This window comes from Lytechinus pictus, chromosome 13 (assembly GCF_037042905.1).
Source record: "Lytechinus pictus isolate F3 Inbred chromosome 13, Lp3.0, whole genome shotgun sequence".
NCBI lineage: Eukaryota > Metazoa > Echinodermata > Echinoidea > Temnopleuroida > Toxopneustidae > Lytechinus > Lytechinus pictus.
The window spans coordinates 24,502,322-24,525,302 of NC_087257.1; the positions used below are offsets into that span (position 1 = coordinate 24,502,322).

Consider the following 22,981-nt stretch of genomic DNA (forward strand, 5'->3'; position numbering starts at 1 on the left):
CCCCCCTGACGAGCTTTAAGACCTCTAATGCCCCCCTGACGAGCTTGAAGACCTTTTTTTTTTTTTTTTTTTTGCTTGTCAATTTTTTTTCTGGAACGAAATCCTTTAGTTGTGATCGAAGACCTTTTTTTTTTTTTTTTTTTTTTTTTTTTGCTTGTCAAATTTTCGGGCGGACGGTTTTGCCCCCCCCTGTGGAAAATCCTAGGTACGCCACTGATTGTTAATCCGAAAGCGAAATAAGGTTCGTTGTTCTGAAGGTTCGTTATTCCGAAGGTTCGATAATCCGAAAACGAAATAAGGTTCGATGTTCCGAAGGTTCGTTAATCCGAAAACGAAATAAGGTTCGTTGTTCCGAAGGATTGTTAACACTAGCGTACCTACGGGGGGGCACTCTGACCCCCCCCCCCCCTGACGAGTCACAACCCATGCAAAAACGTATATTTGCCCCCCCTGACGGGCTTGAAAAACCTTTTTTGCCCCCCCCCTGACGAGCTTTAAGACCTCTAATGCCCCCCTGACGAGCTTGAAGACCTTTTTTTTTTTTTTTTTTTTTTTTTTTTGCTTGTCAATTTTTTTTCTGGAACGAAATCCTTTATTTGTGATCGAAGACCTTTTTTTTTTTTTTTTTTTTTTTTGGCCTTTCAATTTTTCCTGGAATGAAATCCTTTATTTGTGATCGAAGACCTTTTTTTTTTTTTTTTTTTTTTTTTTTTTTTTTTTTTTTTTTTTTTGCTTGTCAAATTTTTGGGCGGACGGTTTTGCCACCCCCTGTGGAAAATCCTAGGTACGCCACTGATTGTTAATCCGAAAGCGAAATAAGGTTCGTTGTTCTGAAGGTTCGTTAGTCCGAAAATGAAATAAGATTCGTTAATCATTCCGTTTTCGGACTAACGAACCTTCGGAATTACGAATCTCATTTCGTTTTCGGACAAACGAACCTTCGGAATTACGAACCTCACTTCGTTTTCGGACTAAAGAACCTTCGGAATTACGAACCTTCGGAATATCCGAACCTTCGGAATAACGAAGCTTAGGAATTACAAATGTATGCGGAAATTTCAGACCATCTGCCTTTTTTGCAATGTATATCCAAATGATAAACGCCTACTCAAAGCTAGTGATAAAATAAACACAATGCGACGGAAAGAAACCCATCGTAATATAGATTCCATGAAGGTAGATTTGGCTGCAAAGAATCTTAGCATGATATTTACTTTGAACAAAATGTCAATGATTCTTATGAACGATTTTTTAAACAAACTTCTTTATTATTATGATAAAAAATGTGCCATTAAAAAATCAAATCGAATAAAAAGGAGAACAAACAACCATGGGTTTATTTATTCATTTATTTATTTTGTTTTATTTATTTTATACTGCAGGGTAGGCCTGATTCAGTTCTTAAAACTGCTTTAAAACCATCTGTGCGCTATGAACGCCTAGCTTAGCCGGGTAATATAGGAGCGCCTTGAGCACCTAACAAGGTGGATATGTGCGCAATATAAATACCCTATATTATTATTATTATTACAAAGGCGCCCTGCAGTTTAAAATACATGTCAAGATAACTATGAACAACAACAACAACAACAAACAACATCAAAAATACAAAATACAAAATACAAAATATCTAACATCAGAAACAATTAACACCAAAATATAGAGTGGGAAGTGACAATTTAAACATACATAGCATTGTAAATCAATGGAATATCATTTCGCTCTTTATCAATTCGTATGAAAGGCTTTGCATAATTTTTTAAAAACTAACAAGGAGGTACAAACTTGTAAATTTGAAGGAAGTGCATTAAATAATTTGGGTCCGACATATGCGAAAGATTTTCTTTTATGTTCAATTCTAGCTTTGGGAAGCTGAAGGGGGCATCGTAAAGAATACCGTGTCCTGTATTTCACGGGCCGTTTACATACTAAAGGTTTTAAATAATTTGGAACTAAATCATTCATTATTTTATATACAAGAACACAATACTGATATTTTATACGCTGATCTACTGATTGCCACTTCAGTGACTGCAACAAAGAAATTTGTGATGTATTATAATCTTTTTTCAAAAGCATTCTGGCATATTTATTTTGAAGTATTTGTATCTTATCTAAATGTATTTTTGCACTGCTTCCCCAAGATGTAATACAGTAATCAATGTAAGGTAAAATCATAGAAAAGTACAGCTTCTTCATAATATCAAAGGACAGTAAGTGCTTAATCCGCCTTACACAACCTATTGCCCGAGATATTTTACAAACGATATTAGTAATATGTTCGCACCAAGTCAAGCCCGGATCGAGCATGACACCTAAGTATTTAATCTCTTTTACATTTTCTAATTGTATGTTCATGAATTTCACTGACAAATGAGCACCCCTCAACTTTTTCTTTTGACCAAATACCATGGCTTTTGTTTTTTGCGGGTGTAAATGCATATTATTTAAGTCTAGCCATTTACTTATTGAATCAAAATCATCTTGCAAATACTTTTGTACCTCCTTAATTGATTCACCGTGATTAAAAATGGCGGTATCATCAGCATAAAGATACATTTTAGAATGTACATGCAATTTCAAATTACACATGTCATTAATAAAAATACAAAATATCAATGGACCCAGTATAGATCCTTGTGGGACACCTGATTTTATCTTCAAAAATTCACTGCGACAACTGTTAATCATTACAAATTGCCTTCTGTCTGTTAAATACGATTCCATCCAGTTGTATTCATTGCCAGTAATACCATAGTATTTAAGTTTTGCAAGTATAAAATTGTGAGGAATAACATCAAAAGCTTTGCGTAAGTCCAAGAAAATACAACCAGTAACATGTTTTCGGTCCATTTTATCATACAAAAAGTCTGTAATCTCAGTTAGACAAGTGGCAGTAGAATAAGACGGTCTGAAGCCAGACTGACAATTTGCAAGTAGATCATTTACATTTAAGTACTTATACAATTGATCATGTATTGCTCTCTCTAGTATTTTGGACAGGACTGGAAGCACAGAAATTGGTCTATAATTGTCAATATCAAATGATCCTCCCTTATGTACAGGAGTAATTCTTGCTGTTTTAAAATCTTCTGGAATAACACTAGTTTGTAAAGTTGCATTAAATAAATGGGTTAAAGGGCCAGCTATACTCTCTGCTGCCAGCTTAAGAAACTTAGGGTGAATAGAATAGAATAGAAATGGTTTATTTGAACAAAAAATATCATTCGCGGCCCGAAGGCCGAATTACAGATTTTCAGACATAAAATCAAATACACAATATACATAAAAATTACAACATAATGAAAAACGGGAATTAGAAACACAATCAATTACGTAAAAAAAAAAAAAAAAAAAAAAAAAAATAATAATCACATGCCTGAGGTAAATAATACATACATACGTTATTGCGAAATCAATCATCATTGTAATACAATCATTCTATATCCATTTATTATTTGATTCATTATAATTAATCTAAGATTTTATTATTATATTTTCATCATTACTATTAATATCATATTACTATCCTTTTATTATTCACATTATCATCATAAGAAATTAAGTATTGCACATAGAGAAACATTGACGCTTTGTACTACACTCATCAAAAAATAAAAGATGTTCGTTCATAGTCTACCACTGGTTTACATATTGTTACAATGTGAATAGTTATAGGTCAAAGTAACTGGAAAATTAAGGCTATAATTGTGTAGGAAGGCTAACAGATGTATTTAAATTCCGGAAGGCTTGGCAATAAAAAAAAAATTTGTGAGAACACATACATTATTTGATGTAAAGAACGATTAGCAAACGTGCGTTAATGCAGTTGTTATGAACATAAAAAAATTAAACGACAGAGAGAGAAAAAAAAATCTAAGCTCAGTTCGGTGTGGGAAAAGTAATTATCTAAAGGCAAAGTAATCAAAATCTTAACAAAAATTATGAGAATTTTCAGTTACATAGAGTTCAATAAGTCGATAAGGTAAGGGATGGCACTTTGTCGAAGTCTTTGAGTCCTACATCTCAATTGTTGCCTGACCCTACTATTTCTTAGGGTTCTGCCGACACCCTTCGGCTTAGGGATCAGGTGTGATAGTCTTTCATTCTTTTCCAGTTTCTGTGCAAAGGAAAGACATAAATCTTTCCTTCGATCTGCAAGAGACTTTAAGTGAAGTGATTCTAGTGCAGAGTCATATGATGTGAAGCGGGGACCTAGAATAATTCTTACAGTTCTCCTCTGAATTCGTTCTAGGGAAGCAATCTGTTGTTTCGTGAGTCCGCCGTTCCACACAGGGCACGCATATTCCAGGAGGGGTCTCAAGTAACCAACGTAGATTGTACACAGATCATCCGCACAAAGACCGTGGCTCCTCAATATCCTGATCATGTACATTCTCCCATTCGCTCGCTGGAGCATGTAGTCTACATGACACTGCCACTTAAGATCACTTTGAAGTCTCACTCCAAGAACTTTAACAGTGTCCAGAGTTTTCAATGACTGGCCATTAATTCTGAACACTGGGGGGTCAGGAGGCGACTTCATGAAACATATTTGCATTGCTTCACATTTGACTGGGTTGAGGGTCATTCCGTTAAGGTGGGACCAATCTTGTAACTTCCGTAAGGCATTCACAGTGAGCTCCGGGGATTCATATGCAAATCTTGTGTTAATGATACTCATATCATCTACATACTTCCAGTGTAATAGATGGTCACCTTCACAAGCATCGTTGATGACAACAAGGAACAGTATCGGCCCCAACAATGTTCCTTGAGGTACACCAGCGTGTAGTGTAGTCCAATCTGAGACAGAGCCCTGGTAGCGAACACACTGCTTTCGATTGGTTAGAAAATCCATGACCCATTGCACAAGATCAGGAGCTACTCCGTAGGCTATTAACTTCTGTAACGCTATGGTATGATCAATTCGATCGAATGCCTTACTGAAGTCTGTTAGGATAAGGTCAGATACTGTTTTACTTTTCTCTGCATGCAGATACAATATGTGCAACATATCTACGAGGTAATGACATGTTGAAAGCCCTTTCATGTTCCCGTATTGTTTCCTGTCGAGATGAGGCGCTAGGGTTTTCAAGATCCATTTGCCATCTACTCCGACCGCTTTCGAACAATCAATATGTAATAGTTCTTTCAAAACATACTCCTTTTTGATTGCATAAAATTTAAATTCACAATCTGGAATAAACAGAGTTTGTAAATTGTTTAATAAATCTTTCGAGAAATTACCCTTGAGCCGACTTCATTAAAGGCTTTGTTTAGAACGTGAGCTATTTCATTGTTAGGTATTTGATCATTATCAATTGTTAATTCAACATCATGACTCGTGGTTTTATTTTTCTTAGGTATAAGCTTCGATAAAATGTTCCAGTTCTTTTTTATGTCATTTTCGCAGTCCTTAAATTTGTCCTGATAATACTTCTTTTTCAAATTTTTAATCAAGTTATTAGCTCTGTTACGGGAAAACTGAAATTTATTCCACCAATAAATTAATCTTGTTTTTCTAAATTGCTTTCGATAATAATCCCTTTCGCGTGCTAACACCAAAAAATCATCATTTATCCAAGGTACCCCTCTTTGTTTTCGCCGCACTGATATCACTGGTATCAAGTAGTGCCACAATTTTTCAACGTCAGTCCCACAGGAATAAAACTCATGCCAATCAACTTTCCTTACATCATCTTTAAATTTCTCACTGTCAAAGTACTTGAATGAACGACATTTAGTTATTTTCGGAGAAAGGGATTGATGTTTCCCTTTAATTGCAGTAAAAATCACAGAGTGATCACTAAGTCCAGCTGACTGCATTCCTGACTTAATAATATTGTCAACATGTGCATCAGAAATACATACCAAATCGATTACTGACTGGCTATGTGGTGAAATTCTAGTGGGTTCAGATATAACCTGTGTCATTTGCATTGTAGTAAGGAGACTGGAAACTTTTCTAGAAAGATTATTTATGGTTTGCATATTACAGTTAAAATCACCAAGAAGGATGACGTTGTTTGTAACTGTATACAATTTCTCAAGATTACTTTCAAGACTGTCAAAAAAATCTAAATGATTATCCGGTTTTCTATACAATATACCAATAAATAATGAGCTACTATTGCTACGTTGCAACTCCAACCAAATTATTTCTAAGGCAACAGATTCAAGATCCAATCTCCTTATATACGATAAATTTTCTGATATAAAACATCCCACTCCACCTCCATGAGTACATCTATCCTTCCTCTCAAACTTATAACCTTTAACAGAAATCAAGCTATCAGAATGTTCTTTTGTTAACCATGTTTCTGACACTCCTAGTAGATCATAAGGGTTATTATTCAGCCAACATTGTAAATCAGCAACTTTATTAACAATGCTTCTGACATTAAGATGAGCTAATTTTATACCTTTAATATCTTTTAGAGCAAAATCATTAGTTTCGGTTGACCTATCATCATGTGCGTCGACAGAAATATTATTACAGTTATACACGACTTCAGTAGATAGATCAGGATCATTCCAAAAAGGTAATACACTTTGGAGAATACATTTCGGGCACTGCCAATTTTCAAACAGTTCATCTGAATCATAGGTCTCTCTTGAGACCCCGCCACAAACTATATGCACCCACTGTGAACATACAGTGCATAACAAAGCCTTTTGATTTATTTTAACAGCTTTATTACAAATTGAACATGGGTATTTAATCATTAAATCTTATGTTTAAATTAGGTTGAGATTTTACTTCCTCCACTCTAAGCAATTTATATACATTAATCATTTTAATTATCAAATATATATACATGAAAAACCCGAATATGTGCAAAATAGCAACAGCAACAATAACAATAAAATGTAAATTGTCACTCTTCAAAACAAGTGAAAAGTATTACGTGTAAGTAATGAATGTAATTTTATACAAATATTCAATAAAATAAGAACCAAGTTATAGTGATTAACGTTATTAAAAACAAATCGTATATTTAATAGTGCAATTTAAAAGCAGATAGTAAACAGGAACGCCTGTGTGCTCAAACAGACCAAGTATTACAGTTAAGTGAATTTGATTGATATTGTTGTCTCATTCCTTTAATTGATCAAGTTTTCCGAGGTCCTTTACACTTGAAAGAGCAACTCTTTTCCCACTCTTATTCATCGCTGTTACTCTTCCGTCTTGAGTCCAGACTTTGTGGACTTGCGGGAGGTTTCCCTTCTTTACTTGCCAGAACAGCTGAGATCGCTTCCGTGTTAGATTTTCATTGATGTAAATTGAAAGGCCTTTCAGCTTAGCCCTAGATGCGTATACAGCCTCTCTTGCCCTGTAGTTGGAAAATTTGATGATGATATTCCGGGGCTTACGACTACGAGGATCCTTCTGCTTGTTCTCAAGCGCAGCATGGCTGGAAAGGCGCCAAGGCGGTGAGAACGATCGATGTCCTCTTGTTTCACTGTAACACCCAGATTCCTCTGGCACACCTCTATGATCTTGGCATCAGTATCTTCGTTTGCAGATTCAGCAATACCACTGAAAAACAGGCAATTGCGGCGTGAATACTGCTCCGCCTCATCAGCTGCAGCTTCTAGCGACTCGACTCTGTTTTTTAGACGACCGACTTCCTCCAGAAGATTTGCATTCTCGAATAAGATGGACTCAACATGATCGGAAACTGCTTTGGGTTACCCAAAGTATAATCAAATCAATATTTACTCGAAATAGATTATATAAAATATCCAACAAAATAAAAATAAATACAAGAAATACCGCAATAAATCAACATCAGTTATCCACCTAGCTCGCAAACCTTACTTTTCTGATAAAATTGAAAATAAAAAGATAATAATTATACATAATGGAAATCTATAAAGAAAATATATAATTTTTGCTATATGAAGATCTCATTTGCAAAAGGGATTTTGTCAATTTTTCATCATATTATTGTTTTGCTCTCAATGTATAGATTTTTAGTAGCTCTATGATACCAAAGAAAAGTTGAAATTCCCATTAAAAAGTGAACCAAAATGGCAAAGAAAAATTACTCTTTTTCAAAAGGGGTTTAGGTTTATTCCAGTTTGGTTGCAACAGGGATTAGGTCCAGAAAGAATTTTTTGGAAAAGAATATTTTAAAAATATGAAGACGGGTAGATTTTCTTTTATACCCACTTTCATGTTCACATGGTATAGGGTATCGTGAAAATTTAGTTTCGCATAAGAATATTGCAATATGGGAGAATAAATAAAAATGATTTTCTTGGAGTGGACATAATCCCTGTTGCAACCAAACTCTTCTTAAGAGTTCATTTGTCAAAAAGGGTTACGTCCAATTTGTCATAGTTTATTGTTTTCTGTCTCATAACCTATAGCTTTTTAATCGCTCTGATGATACCAAAGAAAATTTGAAATTCCCATTAAAACGAGAATAAAAGTGGCAAAAATTACATTTTTATTCAAAAGAGATTGGATTCATTTTAGTTTTCTTGCAATAGGGGTTGGGTCCACAATCATAATTAAAAAGAATATATGTATGTAAAAAAATAAGATAGGTAGATTTCTTTTTTACCCAATTCTATGTTCACATGATATTGCAGTACATCATGACAATTTAGTTTCTCATAAAAATATTGCAATAAGTGAGAATAAAAAACATGATTTTCCTCGGAATGGTCCAAGTAGACCTAACCCATTTTGCAACCAAACCCTTCATACTATGAATGACATCGTGAGTGCATCTAGAGAATTAATCTTTGATTTATTTGCAGATGATATTCTATTCGCATAAAGACTTAGATATATACTTGTTCCAACACTTAATTTAGAATTGAAAAAAATATCAATGTGCTTTAGAGCTAACAAACTCTCCCTAAATATAAGTTGAATTTTATGTATTTTCAACACATTTAAACTAAATACACTTATTGACGATATGCCCATCATTGAAAAGCAAGAAACCAAAGTTCTAGGTGTTTGATTGATTCAAATTGGAACATTCACATTCGTAATATTTGTATGTTAACCTCCAGAGGGATAAGCATCTTATGTACTGTATCTCAAAAAAGTCACTGTGTATGCTTTACAATTCGTTCATCTCATCCCACGTATCTTACTGCGACAAAGTATAGGGGTAGTACCGGCGTAGTAAGTCGATAATAGAAACGATATTCCGTCTTCAAAAAAGGACACTTAACATCTGATCACATTCACATTACATTGAACTCACTAATCCAACATTTCGAAACTTAAAGACATTGATAATTGAGGATATTAACACATACCAATCAGCCATATTTATGTATGAATTTTCAACTAATAATATTCCAATTCCATTTTGCAATTTTTTTCAACAAAGCTATCCATACTCATCCAACGCGTCATTCAACGGATATCCATCTTACCAACCCCAGAATATTGCTCACTCATAAGACAATACGCCACCATGGTCCAGATATTTTGGAATGCCTTGCCACATAATATCAAACACTCTGCGTATCTTATCTGTTATAACTGTATAAAGCTCCATTGAAAAGCGAATACATACTAGACAGATCTACTTTTTTTTTAATGAAATTTAATGTGCGCACGATGCCCATGTGACCTTTAGGATCCCCTAACTCACTCAAATGTGGCTTATACCTTTAAAATCCAATGCCATGAATCGATTTCAGATGTAATACATATAATTTCAGGGTGTGTGATGCCTCGTCCTAACTACAGTTAGTATCTGGCGCTACTCCCAGTTCGATGTTAGAAGGACCCCCTAAATGTTATAGAGATCATCTTCCTTCATAAGATCAATCTTCCGCCTCCAGTATATCTGGGCCTTGATGACGAGCTGTTCTGTGCGCACAGAGAACTTATCGTGCGAAAGTAAGTTATGTATATTTTTATCAATTAAATACATATTTTGCATATTACAGCCTAGTTTGTACTTATGTGCATATCAATCACGTGTCTAGATGCAAAGTAAGGTCAGGCTGATCACTGGGTCCTACAATCAATTTGCCTTGATATCGTCCATGGTGATGTTGATGGTAGAGCCTGCTGATGGATTTGTTGTGACGGTAGTCGAATCCAATGTAACTCGGGACGAGCTTTGGGATTCATGCGCCTTTCGACACCTCAGTCTCTCAAAGCAAGTGCGTAGCTGTGTTCTGAATACAGTCAGACGCAACCAGATTATGACCGGGTTAAGTATGCCGTTGATGCTTACCAAAACGTTGCCAATATCGGCTAGCACCCTGAACCAAAGAGTTTCCAATTCTAGCTGATAATAGATGAAGGAGAGATACTCCACAACAAGAACGCAGCACATGATTATCCAGCACGCGCTTGTGCTTGCGACCACAAGGGCAAAGGTCACGAGTATTTTCTTGCTGTTTTTCGCGCGTCGCTCGAGCGCTGCGTCGTTGAGTCCGACGTTTTCCGAGATCATGGCGATCTTTTTGTAGATGAGGATGTAACATATGGCCGTGATGAAGAGGGATGCTATTGTGATACACGGAGATATAAAATAAAGAAGAATGTCTGATAGAGCTGCGTTAAATCCAAGTAGAAAAAAATATATCGCCGGCACTATTATCCAAATGACCATACAGACAGCTACAGATCGCCTGCCAGTGACGATGCGACGGCTTCCGAGAGCATCAATGCGAAGGATGATGAGACGCTCGAAGGCGATGGCGAGTGTACTTAGTATCGATATGACCAAACCAGTTGTAAACAGACAGACAATCCACGATGGTTCCTCTATTTGAAACGGGCTCTGCATTAGAAAAAAAATAAGAATATAAATATAGTAATTTATAAATTTCGAACACCGTCTTTTGTAAACATCAATCTATTCGTTGAGTATAATTTATGAAAACTAATTGCGACAATCTCAAGAAGTAAACAAATTACTCAGCAGACGTGGATCCAAGGGGGGGGGGCGAGCCGGCCCCGGTCCTCCTATTTTTGGGAAACCAAAAAGTGTCCTTTTTAACTTAAGAGAAACGATGAAAAACAGAAATAAAAATAACGAGGTATTAAACCCATGTTATACGCAAACCACGCTACCGCAAATGCGCGTCATCAATGAAAGACATTCTCCTGCACTCCATCAACGACCAAGTAGTTCTGCATAGGAGGATTACCATATGCGCTCAAGTAGACCGTAAGACAATTAAAGCATGCTTAAAATGCCCAGTTTTCAGGACTTATTATCAACAAATTTCGCGCTCTCATTAATATTAGATTGATAAATAAGATAACAGTTTCATTAATTCCTAATAATTTTCATTTCATTTATTGGTTTTTGCAACATTTTTCATAACAAAATTCTGGACAAGAAAATACATATCTGAAACTTGACATCAAGATAATGAACAATAGTTTTGTATATAAATCCTCAAACATATCTTACATAAATGAAAATCATTAAGTGGTATTTTATGTTACACAATAAATAGGATGGTTGCAAGGGTCGTCACAAAAGCAAAGCTTGAAAACGTAACAACCCTGGAATATAGCCAAAATAAATAATATCTATTGTCATTAAACGTGCAGGTGCATGAGGGACTGGGGGGGGGGGATGCTTGGTCCTTAGCATGGAATTTTAGAAAATTACACGTTTTGTTGCTTGATTTTAATTTATACATGTTCTAGATAAAAGTCAATGTTTAATTAAAATAATGATAACAATGGTAATGATTTTCTTTTTTTAATTTGTTAGTTATTGGTTTAATTGCATATCTTTTATAGTTCGTTTAAAGGAGTAAAATGATCTTGTCAGCTTGAGTGAATCTGACAATGCATTCCAAATATCAGGTCCATGATATCTTAGTGTTTTATGTGCAAATAGTGTCCTGGGATTGTTTAAGTGAATATTATTGCATGTTCTTGTTGGATATGAGTGTAAATTGTTATTATATGAAAATAAATCCGTGAATACTGGAGGAAGCATGTCGTAATTATATCTATACATAAACAGTGCTATTTGTAAAGTATTAATATCATTTATCTTAAATATTTTCAGACGATAAAAAAGAGGGTCTGTATGTGAAAGATATGCAGATTTTGAACAAATTCTAACCGCTTTCTTTTGCAATAAAAGCATATGCATGATTAAGCCTTGTCTTGCAGCTATTCCCCCAAATGAGGTTACAGTAGTGAATATATGGTAAAATCAATGTATTATATATCATAACAAGAGATTTCTCTGGTAAGATTTTTTTTAGTCTACATAGTATTCCAATTCCTTTAGCTACAGAGGAAGACACGTTGCTTATGTGCGGAGTACATGATAAATGCTTGTCTATTGTGATACCAAGGAATTTTACGTATTCTTTTTTATCTAAAGGCACATTATCAATTTTTATATCTTGTGTAAAATTTTCATTTCTATGAGATGATTGAAAATGCATAATATGAGTTTTACTTATGTTAAGAGATAACTTATTACATTTAAACCATGATGAAACTTTATTTAATTGTAAATTCATTGTTTATTAATTCTGGTTAGTTCTTGTGAGATAACAAAATATTAGTATCATCAGCGAATAAGATGAAAGAAAGAATGGAAGATGAATTTACTATATCATCAATGTATATTAAAAATAACAAAGGTCCCAGAATAGAACCCTGCGGGACGCCGCAATTGATAAACGATACAGGAGATTTAACATCATTGATAAAAACGTATTGTTGCCTATTGGAAAGATATAAATCCATGACCAAGCAATGCCCCTTATCCCGTAATTATACAACTTATGAAATAAAATACCATGGTCAATGGTATCGAAAGCTTTACTTAGGTCCATAAATAAAGCAATGGTGTGATTTTTTTTTAAAGTGAGTTTACAACTTTGTCCAGCAATTTGGTTATTGCGAAATCGGTAGATAAATTTTTTCTGAATCCAAACTGGGCTGGTGTAATAATCTTATTAAATGACAAAAAGGAATCCAATCTTTTGTAAACAATTCTTTCTAATATTTTTGATATGCATGGTAAGAGGGAAATAGGCCGATAATTTGTAACTTCAGTAGGATCATCTTTTTTATAAATCGGGATTACTTTGGCTATTTTCAATAGCTCAGGAAAGCATCCAGTTGAGAGTGATATTAAAGTTAAAAATATGTTCCAATGGAGAAACAATACATGTTACAATTTGCTTTTAACAGTTTTGTACTAATACCATCATAGCCTGTTGACTTCTTGATGTTAAAGCTTGTACTATTTTAATTATTTCATATCGGTCTGTGGGAGTAAAACACATTGTATTTTGATTTGGCTGGGAAAGATATTCTTTAAAATTCGTATTGTCACTAACTATCTTGGAAGCTAAATTGGGACCAATGTTTGTAAAGAAACAGTTGAATGATTGTGCGATTTCAGCCGGTTGAGATATTTCTTCATTGTCTATCTTAAGACTGTCGCCGTTGCTATGTGGTTTGCTTTTGTTAATCAATTTGTTTATAACTTTCCACGTGGCATTTAAATTTCCTTCTGCATCTTTTAATTCCTTACAATAATAATCTTTTTTGGATGAGCGGATTACACTGTTAAGAGTATTGCGATATTTTTTTTATACTTCTTAAAATTTTGTTCAGACGGTTTAGAAATATACGATTTATAAAGTTTATTGCGTTTTTTAATTGAACGTATAATTCCTCTAGTGATCCATGGGTTTCTTTTATCATTTTTGCGTTGTTTTCTTTGAACAAGTGGTATATTTTTATTATAATAATGAGTTAGTTTGTCAATAAAGTATTTGTAAGCTCTATTAACATCATGCTGAACCATAATTTCATGCCATTCTTCTCTTTCTAAGTCTTCAATTAAGGTCGGAATAGTATTCAAATTTTCTTTTCTATATTTTCTTTTATTCGGCTTTTTATTATCATTAAGCTTCAGAAGTGGAAAAACAAAAAATATGGGTAAGTGATCCGTAATATCATAAGTAAAAACACCACTATGATTATTATCATTAAAAGAATTGGAAAATATGTTATCAATTATTGTCGCTGACATTGGAGTTATCCTAGTATGTATATTTATACATGGATAAAAATCATATGAAAATAGTGTATTCAAAAATGTATTTATGTTATTATCACTGGCATCATGATTTCCTATTAAATGTGACGTGCTTTGTATATGATTTGACAAGTCAATATTGAAATCGCCCATTATGTAAATATGTTTATTTTCTCGTGAAATTTTATCCAATTCACTATCTAAGTTTTCAAGAAAGTTCTTAATATTGCTACCTGGGGGTCTGTATAATGTTCCTATGACTACATTTTTTCCAACTTTAATATCTATTTCAATGAATAAACTTTCTATATCTTCAAAATGAATACCTGTTCTAAGTTTATATTTGATATTTGAATTAATATACATTGCCACCCCTCCTCCTCTTCTTTTTCTCCTATCAATGTGTATCATGTGATAATTTGGTAAATTATAGATATTTGGAGAATTTGACTTCAGCCAGGTTCCGAAATACCAATGACTGAAAAAGAATAATTGTTTAGAGAAGTTAAAAAAGTTTCGACAGAGTCAAAGTTTTTGCAGATACTTCTGGAATTGAAATTGTGTCCTTTTTTCAGAATGGAATATCGACAAGTTTCATCCCGCACTGAGGAAGAGGAATAGGAAGATAGTCATCATTTTCATATGACAAAATGTCCTTACAATGCCCCGGTACTTGGTCTAAATATCAATCTTTAAAAAAAATCGCTTCGCGCTTGCCTAATTTTTTAAGTGCGATCCATATCCACTTCACAATTTTCCTACACAGTGCTTGAAATAGTCAGGACCATGATGTAAAACATGATGTAAAACAGTTTTTTAACTGATCTTGTCATCCTGAATAAATATATTTGAATAAATAGTGCTTAAATTGACCCTTTTCAGATCGTTATATCATTTATTTTTTAGCGCGCACTCGCGCAACATTAATTTTCATAAAAGAAATGTATTTAGAATGCCCAGATTCTAGGGCCCGTATTCCGAAGTCGGGTTTAACTTAAACTCAGGGTGCCATGAGCCTAATTACATCAGGAGGGCTAAAGATATTCGTATTTTTTCAATTTGATATTGCTGATTGACAAAAGTGTATGAATATGATTCAAAATCTAACACTGATTCTAGAAATGGTAACTACTGAACTTCCTTTGCCCAAATTGGGAAGATATATCAATGATTTGGAACTATTTTTTGACTGGCGGAAGAATTGGGGCTATCTTACTGTTTCAGTTGATGAATTTGATCCCATCATAGTTATCTTCATAAATGGCGATTTATTTTTAAAATGAGCTGGCTACGATACCCTTCTCTTGTCAGATATGGAATGTCAGATATATATCCTATCCAAAGGTAGTACACATTCGACCCTCTAATTTCACATTTATTTTTTATGAATTTTTCTTAAGTGCCATTTTAACACACAAGTCTATGGGGAATGTTTTACGCGCGTGAGACCTTTAGGTAATACAGGCGAATTCCCTATAGTGGATGGAATACCTGCCCAAACTCTTCAGTAGCAAACAATTTCTAACTGATATCAATATGTTTAGTCATCAAGTGGTGCAAAAATGGATTTAATGGCTTAGCAAGGCTATATATCAGGTAAAATTAGCAGGTATGTGTATGTAAGCCTATAGGAATGCATATAGACTGGTCAATGAGAGTCTATAGGCCTCTTTATGTTCTGATTCATCATTGGTTTGTGCTAGTGTATGATCACCTACTTAATGTTAGAAAGACCTTTACAAATTGCTCATGTTAAAATTGTTCTTTGGAATGGGGTAGAGAGGAGATAGAACTTTGTGAACTTTACTGAAGAGAACTAAAGTGGTACCTTCAAGAAGGTATTTAGAAAAAGGCACAGAGTAAGGTAAGGTATCTAATAGTGCTCAACTAAGGAGGGAGGGGGTGGCTGTGTGCTCCAATCTTAGTCTAGCCCCCCCCCTCTTTATAAGCCATGCCATCTATAAAATTATCTTTCTTTCTTTCTTTCTTTCTTTCTCTCTCTCTCTTTCCCTCTCTCTTTCTATCTATTTATGTATATCTTCCTTCTTACATCTGATAGGCAGTAGCCCTAGGAAGATTTTGATATAATAGGTCAAATGCAAATGTACTAAAGTAATATGTTCTCATTCTTTTATTGTTTCCTCATTCAATCTCATGTATATCTGGTAATTATGTTTGGGGCAGTTCTGGTATCCTGATATCTACACAAAATTTACATACACCTTTATATTACAAGCAGAATAGGGGCCTATATATATTGTCATTGCATTCACTGTTGGGCTATATGCAGGTAGGATATGTAGACATCCATATAGTGAATATAACATGTATGAGTAACACATTAAAATGGGTCATTGCATAGAAAATAGGCATTTTAAATGCATTTCTTTGTGCTAGTGTGAGTGTACAGATATAAAAGAATAGCAAAGTAGCTATTAAAAAAAAATTTCATAGGTCATATAATATAGGTGCCATGAGCATAATTACATCAGGAGGGCTAAAGATATTCGTTCGACCCAACCCATTCGAATTTTTTCAATTTGGTATTGCTGATTGACAAAAGTGTATGAATATGATTCAAAATCTAACACTGATTCTAGAAATGGTAACTACTGAACTTCCTTTGCCCAAATTGGGAAGATATATCAATGATTTGGAACTAATTTTTGACTGGCGGAAGAATTGGGGCTATCTTACTGTTTCAGTTGATGAATTTGATCCCATCATAGTTATCTTCATAAATGGCGATTTATTTTTAAAATGAGCTGGCTACGATACCCTTCTCTTGTCAGATATGGAATGTCAGATATAAATCCTATCCAAAGGTAGTACACATTCGACCCTCTAATTTCACATTTATTTTTTATGAATTTTTCTTAAGTGCCATTTTAACACACAAGTCTATGGGGAATGTTTTACGCGCGTGAGACCTTTAGTTTAAAGTTGTGGTTTAAGTATGGGAAGCCAAAAGTATCAACATTTTTTATTAAGTTGTATGTTTCTTATGTTTACTGCGCTCTTTCCTGATTCATCAATGGTGAAGACAATCATCTATTTATACTTCCTACACGATTATAAATGATTTGAGAGATGAATGAGCTGAAAGTATGATATCCCTACTGTTTGTGATTATGTAACAATTGGCTGTCCATACTTACACCACAACTTTAAACCTGAGTTTAAGTTAAACCCGACTTCAGAATACGGGCCTAGGTCTAAATCTAAAAAAACACGCGCACACATATGAATGTTTATTGAGATGCGCAGTTCTTGATTCAAAACCTGCTAAATCATTGAGTTTCATAGGCCTATGAGAATAGAAAAAAAATGTCTTCTCGCACTTCGCACTCGCATTATGTAGGAAGATACCCAATTATTAATCCTTTTCATGATTTACAAAACATGAATAGAGTGTCCCGTTGTAGGTCTAAATCTAATTTCGTTTTCCGCTCGCGCTTCACGCTCGCATCAATTGTTTAAAGGCCTGGTCACACCGCCCGAGCGTTGTTGGAGCGGTCGTGGAGCGGAGAGAAAAAATCATCACCGCTCGCTACCGTTTACCACCGTTTAAATTTGGCCTCCGTTAAGGCAACGCCGAATACGCTCGGCCACCGCTGATGGTCCCTCCTACCGCTCCGAAAGTTTTGAGCTGCTCAAAATATTGCGAGCGGTGAGGAGCGGGCAATTGTCCGCTCAAGCAAAGTTGACTACCGCTCTAACAACGCCCAGTCAAAGTTTGGCACCGCTAGACGAAAGTTCGTGAACGCTTTGGTCCGCTAGGCCAACGCAGAAATCTTGAAAGCTGGACAACCGCTGCTTCGCCAGCGTTGCCCGGCCGGTGATTAAACGGTTCAGAAACTTTGGTGGAGCGGTTGTAAGCGTTTTCCGAGCGGACACGGGATTGCTGGAACGGTGCTGGGCGTTAAAGTAGCGATCCATTGCGGTGATGAACCTTGGTGTAGCGTTGGTATGGAGGTGTCGGAGCGGTACCAGAATTTGGCTATAAATACGCGGAGAAATGAAAAAGGAGCTCATTTGGAATCGAAATGGGCTGATAATCCATGTTTTTTGCATTTGCATGAGAAACGTTTTGATTTCCGTTTAAATTGTATCATCATCATTTTCGACCATCTCTCCCTACCGCTCCACGACCGCTCCATCAACGCTCGGGCGGTGTGACCAGGGCTCCGTAACACAAAGATTAGCGATCAATCGCTAAATGAACTGACCAATTAATATCAATGTTACACGCGCATTATGTTTAAAATACTGACCAGGGACCAATCAGTGCGGTTCTTTCACATTTGCAATTCATCGCAAACCTTCGTGTTACGGAGCCCAGGCCTTAAATAGGGAGAGAGGGTCGAATTTCGACAACGCTCGTCACCGCTCACAAAATTGGGGGAAAAATCGAAAACATGGCCGTTGCCTTAGCGGTGCACCGCTGAAGCCAGCGTAGCTTTAGCGAGTGGTTTAACGGTGGCGAGCGGTCGCGAGCGTTGGTTTAGCGGTGACTCGAGCGTTGATAGAGCGGAGTTCTGCGAATGCGGGCGTCGCACAGTGGACCAGAATGAGTTGAAAGTGCGCCAAAATTATTTTCCGTGTTATATTTTTACTTTAACATGTAGTTTAAGGATAATTTTGGGCGTAGAATCGACTGAACATAACTTAAAGCCCATATGACGTCACTTTGATACCAAATTTTGATTGGCTGCTTAAAACCTATCTGTGAAAAGAAAAATTACGCTAAATAATGTGAAGTATATAAACTTTGTGTTATGTGTTACTTTAAGATTGATCAGAGTGAATGTTGGTTTATGCTTCTCACATGCCTAAAAAGTGTGTATGAGATCCTGAAAATAATTTTATGGCATCAAAATGATCATTAGATTAAAAAAATACTTTAAAATCTGAAAAATATTAAACGTGCTTTTTCAAGCTGTGTAGACTTGGTTAAAACGCAGAGTATATATAACACAACGAATGTTTTACTATGATGAGGGTTTTTGGCTGAAATTATTCTACAAGTAACTTTTATCTCTGGAAGAGGGCTGGGTAGCCCTTATACATGTTATATGCGTTATCAACCTTCATTTTGTTTACATTATGCCCGGAATTTCATGAAATGGAAGGGGAATCGTCCCCGCCGTGCAAAATTGCAAAAATGAACGGCAATGTACACCCCACACGGTGCGCTGCGATGACTGCACAGTAAAAAAATGACCGTTTTTGAAGAGGTTTTTGGGGTGATGTCTCAAGTAAAATCGAATCTTACATAAAAACGGGCAAAAACGGGCAGCTAAATTTGGTATCAACTTAAAGCTTAGACACCGGGCGAAATGATGATGATAGAATTTAAACGGAAATCAAAACGTTTCTCATGTAAATGCAAAAAACATGGATTATCAGCCCATTTCCATTCTAAATGAGCTCCTTATTCATTTCTCCCCGTATTTATAGCCAAATTCTGGTACCGCTCCGACACCTCCATACCAACGCTAAATCAAGGTTCATCACCGCAATGGATCGCTACTTTAACGCCCAGCACCGTTCCAGCAATCCCGTGTCCGCTCGGAAAACGCTTACAACCGCTCCGCCAAAGTTTGTGAACCGTTTAATCACCGGCCGGGCAACGCTGGCGAAGCAGCGGTTGTCCAGCGTTCAAGATTTTTGCGTTGGCCTAGCGGACCAAAGCGTTCACGAACTTTCGTCTAGCGGTGCCAAACTTTGACTGGGCGTTGTTAGAGCGGTAGTCAACTTTGCTGGAGCGGACAATTGCCCGCTCCTCACCGCTCGCAATATTTTGACCAGCTCAAAACTTTCGGAGCGGTAGGAGGGACCATCAGCGGTGGCCGAGCGTATTCGACGTTGCCTTAACGGAGGCCAACTTTAAACGGTGGTAAACGGTAGCGAGCGGTGATTATTTTTTCTCTCCGCTCCACGACCGCTCCAACAACGCTCGGGCGGTGTGACCAGGCCTTAAGTTATATAGGCCTACCTATCATGTTCATGATTACAAAAAAGTGCTTAGAATGTCCAATTATTGGGTCGGAATGTCAACTATTTTCAGCTCGCGCTTCGCGCTCTCATTATTTGATTGTTGAAATATGTATCGTTTTCATAGTTAACTGCAAACAGGTCCCTTTCGATCAGGCCAGAACGTGTATTAAAAATTTCTGCTCGCGATTCGCGCTTGCAATTATTTAGTTACATACACATCTTGTTCACGATCACAAACATTGCTCATTATGTTCAATTTTCAGGACAAAATACATTAAATAAAAAAATAGCTCGCGCTTCCCACCTGCACTATTCAATTAGGGCTTACATGAGATTATTTATTCATGCTTTGTAAGAATAAAGCTAAGAAGTGACTGTTAGGACTACCCCTTTAAAGTAACAAACAATAATCAACTTCGAGCGGCCGATCGGGGAAAATATGGGTACATTTTTTCGCCCCCCCCCCCCCCCATTGGCAAAAGCTGGATCCGCCCCTGATCAGCGCTGAAAATAGGCTCCAAATTTACCCAAAAATTATCAAAATAAAGTGTAGTTCAAACAAGCTAAACGTTGCTAAATGATAATCCGAAAATATGTCCATTAACGCGGATACAAAATGATGCTCCGATGTGCGCCATGTTACGAATGAAAAATTGATTAACGCATGCGCGTATACGGTGTTCTTCCACATTTTCTCAAACGGAGATTTCGAGATAAAATTTATATATGGCTTAATTAATAATAAATAATATAGGATTTGTATAGCGCACGTATCCACCTTGCTAGGTGCTCAAGGCGCTCCTATATTACCCCGGCTAAGCTAGTCTACCGATTCTGGTGCGCACAGCTTTTTGAGGAATTACTTCCTGCCGGTACCCATTTACCTCACCTTGGTCGAGTGCAGCATAGTGTGGATACATTTCTTGCTGAAGGAAAACACGCCATGGCTAGGATTCGAACTCACAACCCTCTTGTTTGAAAGGCGAGAGTCAGAACCACTAGACCACGACGCGCCCACTGGCTAACACGTATGACGTGGCAAACTTGTGAACGAGGTGAAGTCCAACTACCATGACTAGTACAGTTTAGCAACTTGAACCGAGAAGTTCGTTCTCTGTGTCATGACTTGTGAAGGGTCTTTTTTTTTCTAGAGTACGATTTATTCCTTGGGCAGAGCTATTGATGGAATTATGGAAGTCACTGTCTTACAAAAAACTCCTCATCACTAACATGACATTGCAGATATTTCCCCAATAATTGAATAAATTCTCTTCACAATGTTCATATTTGTTAAAACTTGATTAATTCGATATTCACGCTCGCATTATTATTTTTTTTATTGGGATACGAAGCTCGTTCTTTATGTAAAAGCGTTCTTAACATGTCCGAATTTCAGAGTAGAACAACAGATTTTCAGCTCGCGCACGAAATTATCTCTTTACCAGACACCCATCCTTTTCATGATTACAAAAAAGTGAATATTAGAAAGTCGTATTTTTAGGTTTAAACCAGGGAGTTGGGAAGAGACCCTATTTGAACCCTTAAAAAAGCTCGCGCTTCACATTGTTTATTAGATAAGTATCTTGTTTAGTAAAAAAAAAAAAAAACAAGTTCATAAAGTGTCTTTTTTCAGATCGAAATATCGAGAATATTTAAGCTCGCACTTTGTGCTCGCATCAATTGCTCATTTAGATGTTAATCCTGATCATTAGTACAAAAATTGCTTAGAATACCAAGCTTTCAGGTCAGAATAACCAAAAAGATTTCACATTGCGCTTCGCGCTCACATTATGGGATATGTATCCTCCGCATGAGTCACTGCAAACAGTCCTAGACAGGTCCCTTTTCGGGTCAGTATATTACAGATTTCAGCTCGCGCTTCTCGCTCTCATCAATTATTTTCTTCAGATAACATCCTGATCATTGGTACAAAAATGCTTAGAATGTTAAGTTTTCAAGTCAGCATATCAAATAGTTTCATTATTTTCGCATTATTCGGTTGGTGAGATATGTACCTTCCTCATGAGTTTTATGCAAACAGTCCTAAACAGGACAAATGTTCCTGTTTTCAGGTCAGTACACTACAAATTTCAGCTCGGGCTTCGCGCTCGCATCAGTTATTGTTTAGATCTAAGTTACTTAGCTACCCATCATTGATCACCATTGCCAAAATTGCTCTGAGCGTTCATTTTTCAGAATACATGGATCACATTTGTTAAATGAGCTTGTCCTTGCATTATTTGTTTAAGCGGCTGATCGGGGGAAATGTAGATGATTTTTTTCTGCCCCCCATGTATTATTTTGCGAAAGCTGGATTCGTCCCGGGGAGAAACGGAACTGATCATAAAATAGAAATGTTCACTCTCTATATAATTCGGAACCCTCTCAGAAAATCCGGGCTACGGACTAGATCATCACTAACCACGAATACCGATCGACATCCATGTCTACATCTTACCTCGGGAAAATCGTTTAAGTTGGTGATGAACATGGCGACAGCTGAAGCAAAATCCGCAAGAGCCAAACTGAAAGTGAAGATATGCTGCTCCCTCCTTAAGGCGCTGTTCAACAAGATGGCACACACGGTGGCTAGGTTGATCAAGATGCCCAAAGACGAGAACACAAGCATAGCAACATGATAGATGTATGTTCTCACAGGCTCATCCATTCTTTGAGATAAACAGCAATTTGTTTTCTTGAAATGAAAATACGACGAAGTCGTCTTAGGGTTAGTTAAAAAGAATAACTTCAAAATGTACACAGAACTTGCAATCACTGAACTGATACATTCCACTTCATGCACTTCATGCAAAATCAGCCCCCCCCCCCCTCCCCGGAAAAAATGAAAAAAATAAACCCATAAGTAAAAAAAAATACAGGGCCATAATTAGGAATTCAAAAGGGGAAGGCCATTTTAATGAACACTTAAAGGAAGAGAAGAAGTTGCTCATTTT

General features: G+C 36.2%; 1 protein-coding gene across 1 annotated transcript; it reads right to left on the reverse strand.

The window, feature by feature from the left end:
- Positions 1-10,007: 10,007 nt before the first annotated feature.
- On the reverse strand, positions 10,008-22,695 carry LOC135156314 (uncharacterized). Its single transcript, XM_064108280.1, has 2 exons — positions 22,486-22,695; positions 10,008-10,775 (listed from the first exon to the last, which is right to left on the reverse strand). The coding sequence occupies exons 1-2, from the start codon at positions 22,693-22,695 to the stop codon at positions 10,008-10,010; spliced, it is 978 nt and encodes a 325-aa protein (XP_063964350.1).
- Between the last annotated feature and the right edge of the window lie 286 nt (positions 22,696-22,981).